Raw genomic sequence first — 20,169 nt, forward strand, 5'->3', positions numbered from 1 at the left:
GTATCTGCAAGACTACTCAAAAATTGCATAAATTCTAACAGTAAGTTGTAGAAACGTGTTTAAAGTTACTAGGTTCGTCAGATATTAGATATGTAATACCTAACATTGATGTGATAATAACACACAGTAGAATGATCTTCAGTAATTGTTTACATGTGTATGATAATATTGTTTGTATTATTATTGTTGGTAAAATGAAATAGAAAATACGGTCTGCCTATTAGGAGTGGAGCGATCGTCTTAGTGTTCATGTGTCTAAGAACGGCATTCTCTCTCTCTCTCTCTCTCTCTCTCTCTCTCTCTCTCTCTCTCTCTCTCTCTCTCTCTCTCTCTCTCGTATCCTGATATATCTTAAATGTTCAACAAAAGAGGTAAATACAAGTTCTTTTAATCAGGAAACAAGTTTAAACAAAAACTGGTTGAGAAAAGAATTAGTAAATGAGTGGAGCAGACTTGGCAGCATCGTGGTTAGTCAGTACACGAGGGTAATGGAGGTTAGATGGATTGATGAAAGGTGACGCCAAGTGTTGAGTGTGTTAATTAGTGTTCAGATGCTGCCCTGTGAAGAAGACTAGCTCGTACAAATGTCAGCTGGTCTTTTACTGTCCCTTTACTTATTTACTTTTTCAATTTCTTTCAAAACAGTCGATGAAGAAAAAAATATCGTTCACAAGAAAAAGAATGCATCGTTTCACTAACTTCAATAGTAATAATCATGTTTAAATATTTACCTACATTCACTGCCATAAACTGCAAGGGCAAATGAATAACTAAAAAAAAAAAAAAAAAAACTGAAAATGCTTAAAAGTGTTAATATAGATGGTGGTAAATAAAATAACCCATAACGCAATTGACAAATATATTAAACGTACACAGTGAACAGGAAATATATAAATAAAATAGTAATAAAAAAAAGACACTAAACGCATAACATATTCTTCCGTCTTGGAATGGAGAGAGAGAGAGAGATGAGTGAGTGAAAGACGAGGAAGACCAGGAGGAGGAGGAGGAGGAGGAGGAGGAGGAACAAGAGCAGGACAAAGAGGAAAGGGAACAAAAGGAGGTAGCGATAGGGCGCTGCTAAGTGGATTACCTAAGTGGTTTCTTTTTGTCCATTTTTTTTAGCCATACTTGAGCCGTCCAGCTTCATCTTTGGTGTGTTTGTTGTACTCTTGTGTTTATTGTAGCCAGACGCGACGAGAAAGAAAGAAAGGAGACTAGTTCGCACAATGTCAACTGGTCTTTTATCTATTTATTTTTTTCCTTCTTCAATTTCTTTCAAAGCAGTCGATGGAGATAAAACAAACTTTGGTGCCATCATTCCAGTACCATGACGCGTTTCCATATTCCTCGTGGTTACTATTTGGTGGTTTTGTACAGCTTCAGAAACTTATTAAAATAGTGAAGCGTGTGACCATTGAAATTCTGATCTCCATGGACGCTTCCTAATGTCAATAAAATGGTCTAGTCGTACACAAATCTCTAGTGTCCCAGTATTGAAAAGTGCTAATGCGAATGGATTTATCGTGTTGTGGGGACTAGATGTAAAAAAAAACTGGTTGAAAGCATAGAAAGGGAAGAAGAAAAAAAAGAGGATAAAATGGACAATTTACTTCAGTTTCTCGCAGATTTGCTTATCATTTTGTCAGAATTACATAAAAAAAAAAAATGTTGATTGACGAAGAAAGATGTAAGTATGAATTAATTGCTTGCTTAATACAAAAAAAAAAAAAGATAAAAAGGAAGTAAAAGTTGAGCAGAATTTCGATGCATTTTTTATAATAACGTAATATTTTCTAAATAAATGCTTTTTTTGTACTAGAGTTAACTAATTACTTCTGTACCTGCACTAATCCTTATCCCCTGCCTTTTCTTTTTTTTTCTGTGTGTATGTGTGTGTGTGTGTGTGTGTGTGTGTGTGTGTGTGTGTGTGTGTGTGTGTGTGTGTGTGTGTGTGTGTGTGTGAGTGTGTCCATGGAGACCTTTTTACCCCTTGAACCTTATTATAGAGATCTGAATGTTAATGTGTGTGTGTGTGTGTGTGTGTGTGTGTGTGTGTGTGTGTGTGTGTGTGTGTGTGTGTGTGTGTGTCCATGTAGACCTTTTTACCCTTCAACCTTTTTATAGAGCTTTGAATGTTAACAAAAGACGAACCTAAGAAAGAAGATGAATTACATGATACGTGAATGAGTGAAACGTCTTTTGAGTCTCGAAAGTTTATAAGGTAATGCTTGTATTCATTTTGACCTATAGAAAATCATTAGAATAAAAAACTACCTACCCGAAACGCGGTATTTATACATATGCATTTATCATGATTAAAGTTGAAGGAGGTTATCGCTGCCATCGTTTCAGTAAGCAGGCACCAGTGACTCGTTACCCAATGACATGCTAAGATGAATGCTCGTATTTAGAACGTATTGCCAAACATGTCACGTAACTCACCCCTTAATGAATCGGAGGGGGAAGAAAGACGTGTGTGTGTGTGTGTGTGTGTGTGTGTGTGTGTGTGTGTGTGTGTGTGTGTGTGTGATGAAATGACACGTGATGTGCCCTTGATACAGGCTAAGCAGAATTATATATGAGTTTGCGTTATAACGGTGTATTGCTAAACTTTGTCCATCATGGCTACTTAAAAAAAAAATAATAGAAAAATAACTGTGTTGACCATAGTTATCTACATACGTACACACATATATAAGTAATATAAACTACCTTTCCTCGTTCCACATTTTACCGTGTCTTTTCAGAATGTAAGGCGTGGATGTAAAAGAGTCAGCGAGCGGCTTTCTGATGCAGCGAGGCGCGTTCAGAATCTTGAGTCACGGTTCACGGAAGCAGAAGAGTTGTGCGCAGAGTTCCCATTCCTCGCATGCAAATTGTGCCAGGCGACGCTTCACACACACACACACACACACACACACACACACACACACACGGTGGCGTGGTGAATAAGATGGTGAACATGGGATCGGGCAGACGTCCACCACATAACGCTTTGAAGCTATGCAATTTGTCGAGTGTGTTAAAGTTACCTACATGTCACCATGATACACAGGTTCTATGTGGTTACACCAAAGAGGTCCTTGGGTGGTGATATGGGCCCTAATTTGGGTGCCACTATAAATAAAATTGCCTGCACCACTAATGGGTGGAAGCTTAACAGCGCTTCCCACATATACTGTTTAAGTATACCTACAGGCACTATAGGCCATAACACACACACACACACACACACACACACACACACACACACACACACACACACACACACACACACACACACACACACACACACACACACACACACACACACACACACACACACACACACCAGTTAGCTCCCCCGAAAAGGAAAACTATAGAAACGTGTATTTGTGCGTACACTTGCTAATAGTATGTCTAATTGAGCTAGATTTTAAAGACGGGTAGAAAAGAAATAACCCTTCAAAAACAGAGATAGATGACTGAAATGGATTGAGTAACCAAGCTGTTAGTGCTGAGTTAAGGGAGATTATAAAAAGAGACTACAAAGAAAGAAAAAGTGGATTAGGATACTGAATGGATATATAGGTTGGCATATTTCATTCAAAGAGCGCCATAAGCAAATCTCTTAGTTTCCCGCAGTTCTCCTAATAACCTTATGTTCTAGTCTGGGCATCATATGGGTCATTTACTCGTATACCAAAATATGTTGTCTTTTTTTTTTTCCTTTTTTTCTAATTTGAAGAAGAAAGTGTGTCACCTAGAACCGAATGAAGGAAGGGAGAAAATAGAACAGTGAAAATTAATGTCTCTCTCTCTCTCTCTCTCTCTCTCTCTCTCTCTCTCTCTCTCTCTCTCTCTCTCTCTCTCTCTCTCTCTCTCTCTCTCTCTCTCTCTCTCTCTCTCTCTCTCTCTCTCTCTCTCTCTCTCTCTCTCTCTCTCTCTCTCTCGTATTCATGATTTGTATCTCAGCAACGTTTTTCTCTTATATTATGACAAAGTTAAATCTTATGTGGTGGAGGAACAGGACTAGTATTCTTACACGCTCTGTTCTTGTCAGGACTCCCAGAAGATCACAGAAAAATAATGAGTTCCCTTAGGTGATGGTGCCCACTATTGATGCAGAACCTTTGTGAAAATATTAGTAGTCATACAAACACTCTTGAAAAATAGGAGTAATTTTCATTAGAGCCAGTTAGAAAGAGTATAGAGACAGAGCGGCGGAACATTTAACCCCTTCAGTACCAAGACACGTTTTCATATTTATTTTGCTTACTATTTGGTGATTTTATGTAACTTCAGAAACTTACATGGGGGTTAAAATAGTGAAGAGTCTGGCCATTAATCTCAATAGACCCTTCCTAATGTCAATAAAATCGTCTAATTATACACAAAACTCGTAGTAAAAATGCGTCCCAGTTCTGAAAGGGTTGAGAATAGGAGTGGGTTGTGAAGACGACACCCATGCAGGTGGCGTGCGTGAATATTGGTGAGGCAGGGAAGGTGCGAGGCATGTTATATAATACAGGCGAGATTAATGAACGAAATTGCTTCATTTGACCTCTTTAATAGTTCTTTCTTTTATGACATTGTACTTCATATTTACACAGTAATATCCTTGTATGGTACATTATGTTCATTATATTTATTTCTTATTTGTCTATTTTTGTATCTACACGTATATATTCTTAGGTGTTTATTTATCTCTATCCTTATCTATCTGTCTGTCTGTCTGTCTGTCTGTCTTGTCTGTCTATTTGTCTGTCACAGTTTGTCTATTTATCTATCTATTTAACTATTATATTTAGTCTCTTTGATATAAAAAGAATCACTCCCTTTCTTAAACAGAGGGGAGTGAGTGCGGGTTGAGGTACACAAGACAGGAATGACCGTCGCTGCCAAACACTACAAGGAACTTAGTAACCTGTCGAGTTTTGAACGTTCGTTAGGTATTACCAGACTTTCTTATTGTCTTCTCCTATTAGAGTTTTCCGGTCTAATAGGTGTCTGCGGCCGCGGTCCATGCATATACACGCACATTTATTATATACACACAAATACGTAGAGTTTGAACCGCGCTCACGATGAAAAGAAAAGTACGTAAATGCAGATTTCTTTCACCGTGTAGGTTTGTATGTAATGCCTTAATGAGATACGATGGCTCTGTACAGGTGAACAGATAGGAACAGCTCGCCGTGGTCTTATTGTATGTGAAAAAAGGAGCCAGACAAAAGGTAGAAAAATGTGTTTGAAAAAGTTGCCGGTAAGTTGCTGCTCTCGAGAAAATAATTAATGAGACTTATAAAACAGAGGTCAATTTACTACTAGAAAAGTCTTCAATTGAATCAGTAGGAATAAATGAGAGAGAGAGAGAGGGAATTAGAGAGTTCCGGAATTTACCAGTGAAATGAATGGTGGAATGAGGATGTTAGTTAACTTTTGCATCCTTTTGACCATGAACTTCATAAACAAAAGTGATAACATAATAATGCTGAGCGGCGCGCGACCACGAACGCGTGACATGAGAGAGCAGTGCCTGGTTTTGCCACGGATTGTGAAAATATCCACACGAAAATATACATATACACAGGGAGTAATGCCAGACTGCAGGCGTTAATAGAATCACCTTCCCTGGTTCATGACTATATATCACAGAAGTCTGGCTGAGTGGAGACGCGTGAGAGGCGGTGAGTGTGTCGAGGTGTGAAGGACTAAGACTAAATGACCAACAGTGAGTGAGTGTGAGTGAGCGTGACACTGATGGCTTGGTGAATGGGTGACGATGAGGATGAGTTTTGATTGGCTTAACTAACACCACAAGTACACTACTAAATATTTACATCTTTCTTGTGTATTATTCTTTGGTCAGACAAGAGGAAACTGTTGCGGTACACACTGACCGCCACACTGCTGGCGGCACGGCGGCTCACCGACATTGACGCCTGATGCATCTTTGACCGCCACGCAGACACTCCCTCGCAGAAATGGAGGTCTGGCGTGTCGCGCAGTATTAGGTATTCTTGTACGAGAATATTCAAAGAAATAAACATACAACGAAAGAAACGGATCGTGTATGAGAGAGAGAGAGAGAGAGAGAGAGAATGGATAAGGCTAGAGAGCTTACAAGTTTGGCCTCGTCAGCCTTATCACGTACATACAGACATGTCTACACAAGCGATGCCAGGATGCACATGTGCCGTGGCCCACATTGAAACACCACTGCAAGGCTCATGGAAGCAACGCAAGGAGAGCGTGCTAAATCCGCCACTGAGCTGATTAGCATGTTATGCGTCAAAGTGGTGGCCTTTCTGCCTTCAGTCAGAGATGTAATGCTGCTGGTGGCGCCAGCAAACTCTATATTTCAGCAGTGTCCTTTCATCTAGTTATTCATGCACTAACATATGCACTGACTATTACATTTTGATTTGAAATTCTCTCTCTCTCTCTCTCTCTCTCTCTCTCTCTCTCTCTCTCTCTCTCTCTCTCTCTCTCTCTCTCTCTCTCTCTCTCTCTCTCTCTCTCTCTCTCTCTCTCTCTCTCTCTCTCTCAACCGCATATGTTTTTAAGTTTAAAAAGTTGTCTTTTGTAGCAGACAGTATTGCCCGGTGCGAAATGCTTCGGTGGTGTCACGCAACGACCGTTTTGTTATTTTCGTTCCATAGATATCCACCACGCAATGGGTTCAGGTACAGCTAGGCATTGACAAACATGTACAAACAACTGTAGAGGCTTTATACCGGGCATTGCCTGCAGTATTCTCGAACGGTGCAGTGAAACTGTGTCGTGCACGTGGGATGAGCGAGGCAATACATTCTTCAGCCTCATCATCGAAACCTGAGCTAGAAGTGCTTCAGTAAGCCATTCATCCTCTGCAAGCTTCATGAAGGAGACCTCGGCTGTCTCCCGGCAGGCGGGACCTAATGTCTTGATAAGTCATGCTTGCAAAGCTTTCTCCGACACTCCTACAGGAAGACTCCGGGTAGCCAACCCTCTTTGTTAGTATTCTTTTTGGCATATCCACAAGCTACATTCTGGCTTTTCCATAGGTTGGTGATGCTGTTAAGGGCACGAAGGCCTCGGCGACAGTCTGTTTACCCTTCCACGACGTCCGAGATGAGGCAGCTGCTCGGCGTCCATACAAGCTCCTTGATCTTTTCCCTGAGGGCGCTGATGTCGCCTCGCGTGTGAAAGGTTGGGTCGCACGTCCCGTGCTCCTGCAGGTTCTGCATGCACTTGAGGAATTCCTGCAGAAGGGAAGTATAATTTTCTGAAGTTTTACGCTAAATGTTTTAATATAAGTAACATTTTTTTTGGCCGCCTGTTATATTTTGAGCGATGCGGCAAGAGGGAAGAAGATGCTATTTTTTTTTACTTCTTCGTCTTTCATTATGTCCCACTTGTCAGACTATCCTAATTACGTGTTCGTGCAATTGTATTCTTTTCAACACTTACCTTCCTGAAGTGACACTTGACGACTGCCCTGTCGCTGTCTGGCCCCGTGGTGAAGAGGCCCACTCTGGTGCCGCAGCTCTTCAGGTAGTGGTAGTGACACGCCTCCTTCCCGCTCACTGCACGCCAAGGTAGTAATTTGAAAAGGGAGAAAAAAACGTTCATAAGATAAAGGTAAGGAGAAGAGGCTGACAGTAGCATATACAACAAAAGTGAGAGTGATCAAGTATTTCTCGTTATGGAAGATAGATCTAAATAAGAGACTGATTAAAAAATAAATAAACTGATAAAGTGAGCTGATCCAGACTTTCTGTAGCAAAGTTTTGGTTCGAACACTTACTCTCAGTGATGTTCTTGAGGAAGCTGTGGATGTCTTCCCGCCTGCCGGAGGCTTCGCTGAGGGCTGCCTCAAGAGCATCAGCACGGCACCTCCTCTTCTTACGCTTCTTCAGGTTGCTGCACTGACGAAGGGCTTCCAAGCACTTCCTTCTCTCCTCCCCCTTCAGGCGACGACAACCCTTCTTTTTCCTCTTATTCCTGTTTTTCCTGCTTCGCCTTCCTGCTTTGTTTCTTCTATTCTTCTTGCCGTTTCTGTTCCTGCGTTCCTCGCTATTGCCTCGCCTTGCGCTGGTGGTCTTGCTTTTGAGCAGTGATGGATCGACTGTGATTCCTGCTTCCGCAAGCATCTCAGGAAAGCTTGGCATGTGAGCCTCACCTTGTAAACTTTCAGAGCGTACATCACTATGCCTCACTCTGTGTCCATCCTCCAACGCTGACCGGCTGCTATGCCTCGTCCCTTCAGAAGTGTAGGTCTCTGATGACGCACTTCCTCCGTCGTGTCCCGCATCTGACTGGTCGTTCGCCAGCCACATCGCCGCCCGCGCGCCCTCCCCATGGTGGTGTCTGTGGGCGTGCCTCCTCCTCCCGTTTTTGTGGCCGCTTTCCTCATCTTCCACTGGCGAGATGCTGCGGCGATCCCGCTCTTCGTCCTTCCTGCAACAACACTCGTTTGTGAGAACGACGTATCCTCACTTTACGACACACACACACACACACACACACACACACACACACACACACACACACACACACACACACACACACACACACACACACACACACACACACACACACACACACACACACACACACACACACACACAGCGACTACATTTGGTAATTTTACGTTACCTTATAGTTAATGTTGCTACTTTCTTGTTGCCTATCTTTCTTGAGTTCCATATGAAGTCATTGTGCTTGCTGGGGTCTTGCTGAGGGAATGGCTGTGATGTCACCGCCAGGAACAGCGTCGCCACCAGTAGCGCCGTGCACAGGAGTCTGGACATGGCTGGAAGACACAGAGAATGGGAGATGTAAACGTGCTAACAATACCAATAGCAGACAGATCAAAACAAACTACATAATATAATCACTTAATATTTCCTGCTCAAAAGCTACTATCCACTCTAACTTTTCATTGCTTTACGAAATTTTCTTTCCTCTATTGACTGTTCGTAATATACCACCACCACCACTCGCTTTCACTCTTTCATGCTTCACCAACAGTCTCCTCCCTCTTCCTCGTCCCTTTGCTGCTCATATATATAAAAAAAATGCTTTGCTGAGACGACACTGGTGACGAAGCCCACTTTTCTCTGCCTGGGCAACGTCCAAGGGGAGAGGTGGACAGCAGAGCCATTACAAATTTTACTTAGGAGAGCGTAATGTAATCCTGAGATCCTAAGGCGGGGCAGGGGAAGCGAGGCCCTTTGTTCGTGGCCCGGGAGATGAGATGGCGTGTCGTAATTGAGAGAGAGAGAGAGAGAGAGAGAGAGAGAGAGAGAGAGAGAGAGACAGGGGGGGGGACAGTGTAAGTAAGATAGATAGCTAGATAGTAGAAATAGTTATAGTTTTAATAGTTCAAGTACTTGTATATGTAGTAACAGAAGTATTTTATATTATTGTGATTAATTATTTCATGTCATTATTTTCGTTGTGGTTCTCATTGTTGTTGCTGTTGTTGTTGTTGTTTATGATAATAGTAGTAATATAAGTGCAAGTATTAACTGTAGTAACAGCAATAGCATAGTAGTAGTAGTAGTAGTAGTAGTAGTAGTAGTACTGGTATTACTTCTTAAAAAGACAAGACGCATTAACAATTCCAGTAAAGATAGGAAACTTTTTTGCCATTCAGACAGAAATATCTTTAGAACTCACAGGTGTATTGTATTCATTCCCCTCCGCCTCTCCCTTTTACTATTCTTTCCTTTCAAGCATTTTTTTTTCGCTTCATTTATTTCCTCTTCTCTCATTTTTGCATTCAGTCTTCATTCTTCCTTCCTTCCCCCCTTCCTCATCCTCTTCCTTTTCCCTCTCCATAGCTCTGAATCGTATCATCCTCATTCTCCTTTCACTCTCTTTTTTAATATTTTTTCATCCTTCTCGTAAATGCATCGCGCTATCCTTCTCCATTTATTCTTTTCTTCTTCTTTTTTCGTCTTTTTTCTCTTCCTCTCAGCGCTTCCGAGTTAAGTTCCGTTGTTGCACTGTTGTTAGTTTCTCCCTGTCTTTTCCCTCGTTCGTCTCGTCTTTCTTTCTTTTCTTCTTCCTGCTTCGTCCATTCTCTCTCTCTCTCTCTCTCTCTCTCTCTCTCTCTCTCTCTCTCTCTCTCTCTCTCTCTCTCGTCCGGCTCTTCCCATTCTTTCTTCCAAACGGACTCAACTGTATCAAAATATCTCGTGCGGGAGTAACGAGGAATGAGAGGAGCTGTCATGCCTAAATACACTCTCTCTCTCTCTCTCTCTCTCTCTCTCTCTCTCTCTCTCTCTCTCTCTCTCTCTCTCTCTCTCTCTCTCTCTCTCTCTCGGTGTTCACCTCGTATTTTTTCCAACAAGTTATCCTGGTGCTTTGTTCGAACACAGTTAGAATCCTTGCTTGTGCTTGTCACGGTGAGTTTATTTTTGTTCCTGCTTCCCTCTCCGTGTGTGTGTGTGTGTGTGTGTGTGTGTGTGTGTGTGTGTGTGTGTGTGTGTGTGTGTGTTTCTCTCAGTCTCATTTTCCTGCAGCCTGCGCCCCTCACGCCTCATCACTTCTCCGCTGACTCACTCCACTACCCGGCCCTCCCTGACCCGCCTAAGTGGCACTCAAGGGATAACTCTCACGCTCAAGGGCCATTGCTGCTGCGGCTTGAGAGGTGGCCTGTTTTATTTTTGTTTATCTGTGTATCGTCGTCAGCATCTCTTCGTAAACGTGATTGTGTTGCTGTGTTTTCTTTTTTTATTTGATTCATCGAGTTACACAGCTGGGAATGCACACGTAATTTGAGTTTCTGGGGTAATTCATTGGTTTTTGTTCATCTTTCTAATGCAAGAGTGAACTGTTCCTCTCTGTTTCTTCACGTTGGGATTTCCTCTGCCTCTTCCTGCCGTTCCCTTCCTTCCTACGACTTGAAGTGGTGGGGAGTGTTACTTAATATCACTAATGCTTGATCTTGTTTCCAATCTTTCGTCTCTTTCCTTGGTAAACTCTTGAATTCTCTCCCTGCTTCTTTCTTTTTTTTTTTTTTTTTAATCTCACCCTTTTTTTTCCCCTTTTCTGATTTGGAATTTGGAGGGGCATCTGAAGAATTAAATGTGTTCTTTCTATTCTTTTTTTCTTAACTTTTGGCTTTTTTTTTTTTTTATCTGGAGCACCAAATTATCTCTCTCTCTCTCTCTCTCTCTCTCTCTCTCTCTCTCTCTCTCTCTCTCTCTCTCTCTCTCTCTCTCTCTCTCTCTCTCTCTCTCTCTCTCTCTGTGTGTGTGTGTGTGTGTGTGTGTGTGTGTGTGTGTGTGTGTGTGTGTGTGTGTGTGTGTGTGTGTGTGTTTGCCCTTCTTTCCTCAACCCTAAAACAACAACCACCACTACCGCCATCATCATCATCATCATCATCGTCATTACACATTACGAGTCTCTTTCTTGATGTTCCTCCTCCTCCTCCTCCTCCTCCTCCTCCTTTCTTTCTCCTACCACCATGATCTCCAAGCCTTGTGCCATTTTCCCCTCTGATCCCTCCATAACCTAATATTCCCTAATGGTCACCCTCCTCATCGTGCCGTCCTTCCTCCCTCTGCACACCGTTGCCAGTCTGTTTTCTGTCTTACAATGATACGACTTCAAAGTTTGATTTATTAATAGTCATTGTAGGTTAGATTTTTTTTTTCTTGTCTGGAAGCGTTTTTATTTACAAGTTCTTTTTTTGTGTGTTTTATTCCTTGGTGTGGTCTGCTGGTTATGTTATGTGTGCTGTCAATAACTTCTGTCTTAAATTTGAAGGACTACGTGACGATTTTGTTTATTTCTATTAGTTATGTCACTGTAATTTAAGTTTTCTCGTCTTGATGCATTTTGTTCAATTTTTTTTCTTCTTTTTACAAGTGTCTTTCCTTGGAGTGATCTGCTGCTTTTTGTGTGTTGTCGATAACTTCTGTGTAGTGCAACGTGTCCCTCCAGACCCAGCTGTCTCTTGGCTCCCTCGATTCCATTCCCTACCTTCCAATTTATTTACAAGGTTCACTCACCAAGTCATAACCTTCTCCAGTATTCACCTGCACGTGTTAGGGTATGCTGCTGTCTGTATTCATATATTTGGTTATGGTTATTCATTTGTATTTGTTAAAGGGAGGGACTTAGTGTTAATTCTTCTATTCGTAAGGGAAGGAATCAGTCCAGACAAGCGTGTGATAGAAGGTTCAGTATGGAGTAAATGTAGGGAAAAGGAAGAGGAAAAAAGAAAAAGGAAAAAAAGAAAGGGTAAATGAAGACAGCTACGGAAAGGTTCATGATAAAACCACACACACACACACACACACACACACACACACACACACACACACACACACACACACACACACACACACACACACACACACACACACACACACCACTCAACACGGCATGTAATCCACCCAACCCCTTCCCTCTTCCAACCTTCCTTCCGTGTACCCCAGCCTCCCCCAGCACACCCCCGGCAGACGGAACACAGCTAATGGGGTTTTGATCCGGCAAGAATTTCCCTTCTCTCTCCACTCCCACGTGGCACTCCTCCTCACTATCCCATCCCCACCTCCTCCCCAGACCCTCACGGCCCTGTTCCCTTCCCTTCCGCTAGTGCCATCCTTGCCTCCCCTCCCGTTCCCCTCTCATCCCGCTCGCCACCACCGCCGCCACCGCCACTCCCCCACCGTGTCACGCTAGCCTGTGCTACTTTAACCGGATGTTCCTACTATCAGCGGAGATAAACACGCACAGTCGCTTCGAGAAACACACACACACACACACACACACACACACACACACACACACACACACACACACACACACACACACACACACACACACACACACACACACACACACACACACACACACACACACACACACACACACACACACACACACAGGGAGGTAACATGTACAGGGTGAACGAACAAGCAGTACAAAGCTCATAATGTACACTTCGCCTGCCTGCCTGCCTGTTTGTCTGCCTGCATGTTTGCCTGCCTGCTTGTCTGCCTGCCTGCCCTTTTGTCTGCCTCTCTGCCTGCTTCTCTGCCTGTCTACCTGCTTGACTGACTGCCTGCCTGTCTCCCTCCTTGTCTGCCTGCTTGTCTGCCTACCTGCTTGTCTCTCTGCCTGCCTTCCTCTCTGCCTGCCTGTTTGTCTGCCTGCCTGCCTGTCTTCCTGCTTTCCTGCCTGCCTGCTTGTTTCTCTGCCTATCTGCTTGTCTGCCTGCCTGCTTGTCTTCCTGCTTTCCTGCCTGCCTGCTTGTCTCTCTGCCTATCTGCCTGTCTGCCTCTCTGCCTGCTTGTCTGCCTGCCTGCCTCTCTGCCTTCCTCGGTTTGTTCCACTTTTCCTCTCTTCAAAAATTCTTGCAAGAGGGGAGGATCAGGGCACTTCAGGAACTATGTACTAGACTGTGCGCTTTGAAACTGTGCCTCTTTTATGTTTTTTTTTTTTTTTTTGAGTGGCGCTGAGTGAGCATCCCCCTCCCTCCCCCGCCGCCTCCCCCTTGACAAAAAAAAAAAAAAAAAAACGTAATGAAAGAAGTTGGTAAAAAAAAAAAAAGAAGAGAAAGACAAATTATCCACAGGTCCATCTCCATTTGTCTGATTAAAACAAGCAACGAAAATAGCTGGAGGAACTACAACATTAACACCGTCCTTCCACCCTTCCTTCCACCCTCCCCCACCACCACCACCACCACCACCACCTACGCGGGCTAAATAACATAATGAGGTTTTATTCTCCCGTGACTCGTTGACTAACAGGTAAAATGGCCCACGCAACATCTACCAATGCATGTCCTGGAATACATACTTTACTTCACTTCGTTCCTAGAAATAATCAGATGCAAGACCCTTATAATTTTTTTTCTTCCTGTTATCACTACGCGTCATCTGTCTCGGTGCACCAACGGTATAAGTGGAGTGTTTTCAGAAATCTACTGGTTTGTACAGTGCTGGAAGCCGTATTTCTAAACATTTCCTTGTCCTGTTTCTTATGACACTCTCTATTGGGAGTTGGATGGAGCTTTCAAGTGTTTTCGTCATTCTCTTGATAGTTTAACAAGGATTCTGCAACGTCAATAAGGAAAAATGTTCGAGAAACCTTGGGTAATCTTTGTGGTCTTAGAAAATATTCCTGACGAGAGAATAAAGCTTTTACTTGAATTCCGGCTGTAGTGTATAGGAAAGAATTAGTTATCTTACAGAATGGCATGCAGATAAATGGAATCGACAGTAATCACGTTGTTAGTGCCGAGTCACTTGGGAGCATTAAGAGATTAGATAACTTTGACGATGATAAATGGAGAATGCCGCGTGTAGGTCTTTCGGCTTCTTACTCTTTCCCTACTCTTCTTATGTTCCTCTGTTCTTTCTTGTCTTGCTCTAGAAGGAAGTGTAGCAAATACCCTGCTATATTTACCTCAGCTGTGTTTTGCTTTCCTTATCAATCTAAGTCCTCTGATTACTTAAGAATCTATGACTTTAGTTTTCGTAAGGAGATTATAAGGTTGAGATGAAGACAAATGTGAGTATTGAGTGGTAGGAAAACACAAGTTGAGACAAGGTACTTTATTCTCTTTCTTTAACGTTTCGGTCACAAGACCATCTTCACACTCTCTCTGAAGATGGTCTTGTGACGGAAACGTTAGAGAAAGAGAATAAAGTACCTTGTCTCAACTTGTGTTATCCTACCACTCAATACTCAGATTATAAGGTGATAGAAATTATATTCAGAGAAAACTTCAACACTAAGAGTGACACGTCAGTCAATGATTGGCTATGATTATACTTGACATTATTTCATCCCGCGAATATGCTGCCATTGCATTACATTACGCAAGAAAGTATAAACCCGATACTTTCTATCTACACTATCAACTTTCATAACGCACTGACCACCGCAGAAGACATCAAACATTTAACACAAGAGAAGTTTGCCTCACACTACAGTCATCTCACAAATATTCTACATTCATATCACAGCTATCATAACCCACCTCCCAGCATTCCTTAACAGAGCTCACACTAATATTGTTTTAAAGGCACATCGTTATCCTACCATCAAGGAACATGAAACGTTTGATGGGGAAGAAACTCCATTCCTCAACGTATACAAGTTTGCCTCTACACTACAGTCACCTCACAAATATCCTACATTCATATCACAGCTATCATAACCCACTCACCAGCATTTCTTGACGCTGAGCTCACGCCAATATTGTTTTCAAAGACACACCGTTAACCTACAATCAAGGAACTTAACTTTTAACAGCCAGAGACCAAACGAGGATACTTGCAAATACATAGAACACTTAGTCGCTCTCATATAACATGGTACAACACATGGTCAGTCTGGAATTACGGACTTAACCCTTTCAATACTGGGGCACATTTTTACCAAGTTTTAGGTACGATTAGACCATTTCATTGACATTAGGGATGGTCTATGAAGGTCGGAAGATTAATGACCAATAACCCCACATAAGTTTCTGAATCTGTGTAAAATCAACAAATAGTAACCAGAATTAATATGTAACCGCGTCATGGTACTGAAGGGGTTAAACTAATTAAAGATAATGCAACTTTTTTTTTTTTTTTTCATCTGAATGATCTTAAACAATTTCACTGAACAAGCAGCAAAATGAAGGCACTAAAAACCACACTTCAAAGTATTCTCTAACACATCCACAGAAACAGCACATTCACTCACACACAACAGACACTAGGTTGCGTCAGTCTAGCCATGAACTTTGTCTGATAAAACATTCCAACCCTACTTGCCACACCTTAACGCAGCGCTCATCTTAATGCTACAATTACTGAATACAAAGAACATCCCCTAAACACACACACACACACACACACACACACACACACACACACACACACACACACACACACACACACACACACACACACACACACACACAGCCTCACGAGCACACTGCCGCACCATAAAACAATAAAAGCGTAATTATACCCTTGTCTCTCCCACCCACCCACTCGCCGCCCTCTCGTCCACCCGCTGCTCTCATCATCGCTAACAATAAAGCCGCCACAACATGTCCTATACATTGATGGGAACTGAGACTCCCGTGCTGGTGCTAATAAAATTCAGGTTATTTGTCCCGTTCAGTGTTGCCATCAATGTCGCCACCACCATCACCATCACCACTATCATTATTTCTACTACTGCTACTGCTATTGCTACTACTACTACTACTACTACTACTACTACTACTACTACTACTACTACTACTACTACTACTACTACTACTACTACTACTACTGCCACTGCTACTTCTACTATCACCACTACTGTCACTGCTAGTACTACTATCACCACTACTGCTACTGCTATACTACCACCACTACTACTACTACTACTACTACTACTACTACTACTGCTACTACTACTACCACCACTGCCACCACTGCCACCACTGCCACTACTACTACTACTACTACTACTACCACTACTACTACTACTACTACTACTACTACTACTCACTACTACCTGGTTACTACACCAAATTAACTTTCTATATCATGATAAACAGTTGTAAACATTCTCTCTCTCTCTCTCTCTCTCTCTCTCTCTCTCTCTCTCTCTCTCTCTCTCTCTCTCTCTCTCTCTCTCTCTCTCTCTCTCTCTCTCTCACACACACTCTCTCTCTCTCTCTCTCTCTCTCTCTCTCACACACACACACACACACACACACACACACACACACACACACACACACACACACACACACTTGTACGCCACAGTAATCCCAACAAGAGCTTGCCAAAATGTTTCCAACCAGAGACGATTTTTCCTCCACCTTTTCTAGAACTCTTTTTTTCTTTTCTTCCTGTGCCAGTCGTCGGGAGTTGGCTGGACTTGTAAAACTTGAAGGGCAAACTTAGCGATTCGACCACTCACGAGTCCCCTGTGTGCCGAAAGGCGAGGAAGTATATACTGGGAAACCGAGAGAAGAGAAGAGAAGGAGAGAGAGAGAGAGAGAGAGAGAGAGAGAGAGAGAGAGAGAGAGAGAGAGAGAGAGAGAGTAACTGGAGAGACGTCAGCCGCGGGATACGATGGAGGGAAAGGGGAAGTAGAGAAAAGTATGGAGTGCAAGTCAGAGTTTGGCTGAATAAAACATTAATAACAAAAAGAAGAAAATATATAACCTGGAAAAGAGAAGAAAGAAAAAAAAAGATGATGGAACAAGTATGGTTGTAGAAAAATCAATGCAGAGAGAGAGAGAGAGAGAGAGAGAGAGAGAGAGAGAGAGAGAGAGAGAGAGAGAGAGAAGGCTTCAAGTCAAAGAACGGAGGGAGTCTGAAAGAGAGGACAGAAAAGAGGGAAGAGAGAATGAAAAGCAGACTAGACGAGTGGGGATGGGATGGGAGGAACCAGCGGACATTCAGCGGGTTAGGGAGGCTAGAGGGAGAAAGAAAGGCTAGGAAGACAATACAAGGAAGGGAGAATATGTGGGGACAGGGATATAGGATTTTCAGTTTGAGGACGGCTCTGGTGGGGAATATAAAGCGGAGGTTAGAGAGGTGGGCGATATGAAGGGAAGGTACACTGGAGAGGTCTATATTGTAAAAGGAAAAGACAGTGTTCGTGATATTTCCGACTTCTCTTGTGTCTCCTTATTACTAACATCGATCTGGAAGGGTTATTCTTACTGTTTTCTACTACTCTATTATTGATCATATTTTAAGAGGACTACCAAGTGTACAATTAATTCTTTCAGTACCATGACGCGTTTCCATATTCATTGTTTGATGATTTTATACAGCTTCAGAAACTTACGTAGGGGATTGAAATAGTGAAGACTGTGGCCATTAATCTTCTGACCTCCATAGACACTTCCTAATGTTAATAAAAATAATTGTACACAAATCTCAAGATAAAAATGTGTCCCAGTACTGAAGGGGTTAAGGGATAAACTGATTAGCAATGACAGAAAAGAATCATATAAATGTTTGTCATTGTAACTTAATAGAAATCACAATGTATTAAGAAATAAACAAACAAGCTGCTGGTGGTAAGAAATTAATAAAAGTCTAGTGACTCTACTTATAACTAAATAGGAATACCAAGTGTATGAATAGACAAAATAAACAATTGTAGGAAAAAACAGCTAAAAGTCAAGCTATCATAATGAATCTTTGTGAACCATATTATTAAGAGCTACTAATGCTTATGATTTGAAAACTTTAATCAAGATATACAAATAAACACTTGAGTGAAGGGAAGAATCACGATGTTGGCCTTATTATCAGAGTAAAGTGATGTTATTAGACCGTACTGTTTACCAGACATGCGTATGATAATGTAGTAATGAAAGAATGTACATGGCCAGGGAGTGAATAGTCATTGCTAGGAAAGGAGGAAAGTTAAATGTAGACTCGTGACAACTACAAGTGCATATCGTAATACAGCAACATTAGCGTTTGCACTATAAAAGCTACCAACCACTTGACTAAAGGAAACAAACAGCAGTGTGGTTATCATCCCAGCGACTCATCACATCCTCAGCCAGCTGTGTCCGTGCTGCTATCACTCCCTCGATGTGGTAATCCCGTGACGTCACAACACGTCATCGCCTCTCCGCCACCACGGGCTGGGCTGACGACTGTTTGGTCACGCTACACTTGCGGCGCGGCAACATCTTCCGTCCACACAATAACCAATGTTCCCAGCACCACCTCGGGCGGCTGTCGTACCCTGGGCAGTGGCAACATTCACGAGGGTCTGATAGCCGCGTATCTCTGTGTGTCTGATACTTTATCTTGCATAAGAAGAAAAATTCGTTTCCGAGAAGTAAGAAACGGAACCGGAAATTCCAATCCTATATCTTCTGGTGTACACGTGTAGGCGGAAGTAGGATATGATTATGAAAGTTGTGCTAGAGACGGCAACTCTGATATCTTGACTTCATGTGCCTGGTCAGAGAGGGCAGTTGATCAAACAGAATCCTGCTATGCAACCTGTAGCGTCGTTAAATATTTGCACGATTCGGTGTCTCCGCACAGTCGCTGCAGGAAATGTCAGTTTAGCCACAGACGACAGTGGAAGTCTGGAGGAACATGTCTCGGTTACTCCCTCGTGCTTTCCTGTGGCTGGTTGTAGTTGTGTCAGCGTTGCCTAGGCTGCTGCTGTGTATTGTCCTGTGACATTTGATCCGCATTCCACCACAGCTTGCCAATTAACTTCCGTTCATTTCATTATTTCTGTCGTCGGTGTCTGGAATTGATGGATTAACAGTGAAGAGGTAATGTCAAGTCTAGCGATACACGTTATCTCGCGGCCGATAACAAATCTCGTTAGAAGAAACACGCAGGTTGTGTGACTCGCGTGGGTTGAGAGTGTTGACGCGCCTGACGTACATTCCTCAGACGGGAAGATTGGATAGAGTTAACCGGAAATGTAAGGAGATTAAAACGAACTTACCTGAACAACATATATTAATGATTTTGTGCTAATTCGCAGGAAAGTGGGGAAATGATTGCAGCCTCGGGAGACTTTGCATCATGTGAATAGCGGAAACGGAAGAATCACAATAAAATATTCACTTGAAGTTGACGGACTGGAATGTTTCTCTCAACTATTGAATGTCTGCATGATGAGTGGCCTTGAAATACTTCAGTGCAGAGCCTGACTGGGAAATTCTCAAGTTTTGTGTGTCTAGGATTCATTCGTCGGCTGGAGATGTGGATGACGAGCAGCACTGAACTTACTTTGCCTGCACAGGAAACTCCGGTCGTAAAGCCACTCACAGCTGTCTGGCGGGTGCGGTAGATAGCCACGGGAATAACACTGTGTCTCATTGTGTCTCCGAGTTTATGGAGATGCAATGTTTTCCTGCGGTGTGCTCTGTGTGACTGACTAACCGAGGAGGACTTGTTTGCTATGAGACTTGTATGATAAGAAATTCACGTATCTTGTTAATATAGGCAATAGTTAGTATGGGCGTTGGTAAAATTGGTCTTGTACTTCCTTCATACGAATGTTCACTTGTTTGCTGGTATTGGTTCTTCTCACATCACTAGTTTGAGTTAGCAAGAATGCATGTCATTACCCGCTTGAGTACCATGGCGCATTTCCATATTCATTCTGCTTCCAATTTTATGATATTATACAGCTTCAGAAACTCATGTGGGGGGATTAAAACAGTGAAGACTGGCCAAT

General features: G+C 42.6%; 1 protein-coding gene across 1 annotated transcript in view; it reads right to left on the reverse strand.

Moving 5' to 3' along the window:
• LOC123520590 overlaps window positions 1-20,169 on the reverse strand; it is a 32,471-nt gene that overhangs the window by 8,096 nt on the left and 4,206 nt on the right. Inside the window, exons 2-5 of the mRNA XM_045283004.1 lie at window positions 8,626-8,782; window positions 7,775-8,427; window positions 7,438-7,553; window positions 7,081-7,229 (exon numbers count right to left, since the gene is read on the reverse strand). Coding sequence (XP_045138939.1) covers window positions 7,081-7,229; window positions 7,438-7,553; window positions 7,775-8,427; window positions 8,626-8,780 — 1,073 coding nt within the window. The 5' untranslated portion in view covers window positions 8,781-8,782. The remainder of the gene's footprint in view (window positions 1-7,080; window positions 7,230-7,437; window positions 7,554-7,774; window positions 8,428-8,625; window positions 8,783-20,169) is intronic.

The sequence above is a fragment of the Portunus trituberculatus genome, chromosome 47, assembly GCF_017591435.1.
Source record: "Portunus trituberculatus isolate SZX2019 chromosome 47, ASM1759143v1, whole genome shotgun sequence".
In the NCBI taxonomy this organism is placed as follows: Eukaryota; Metazoa; Arthropoda; class Malacostraca; order Decapoda; family Portunidae; genus Portunus; species Portunus trituberculatus.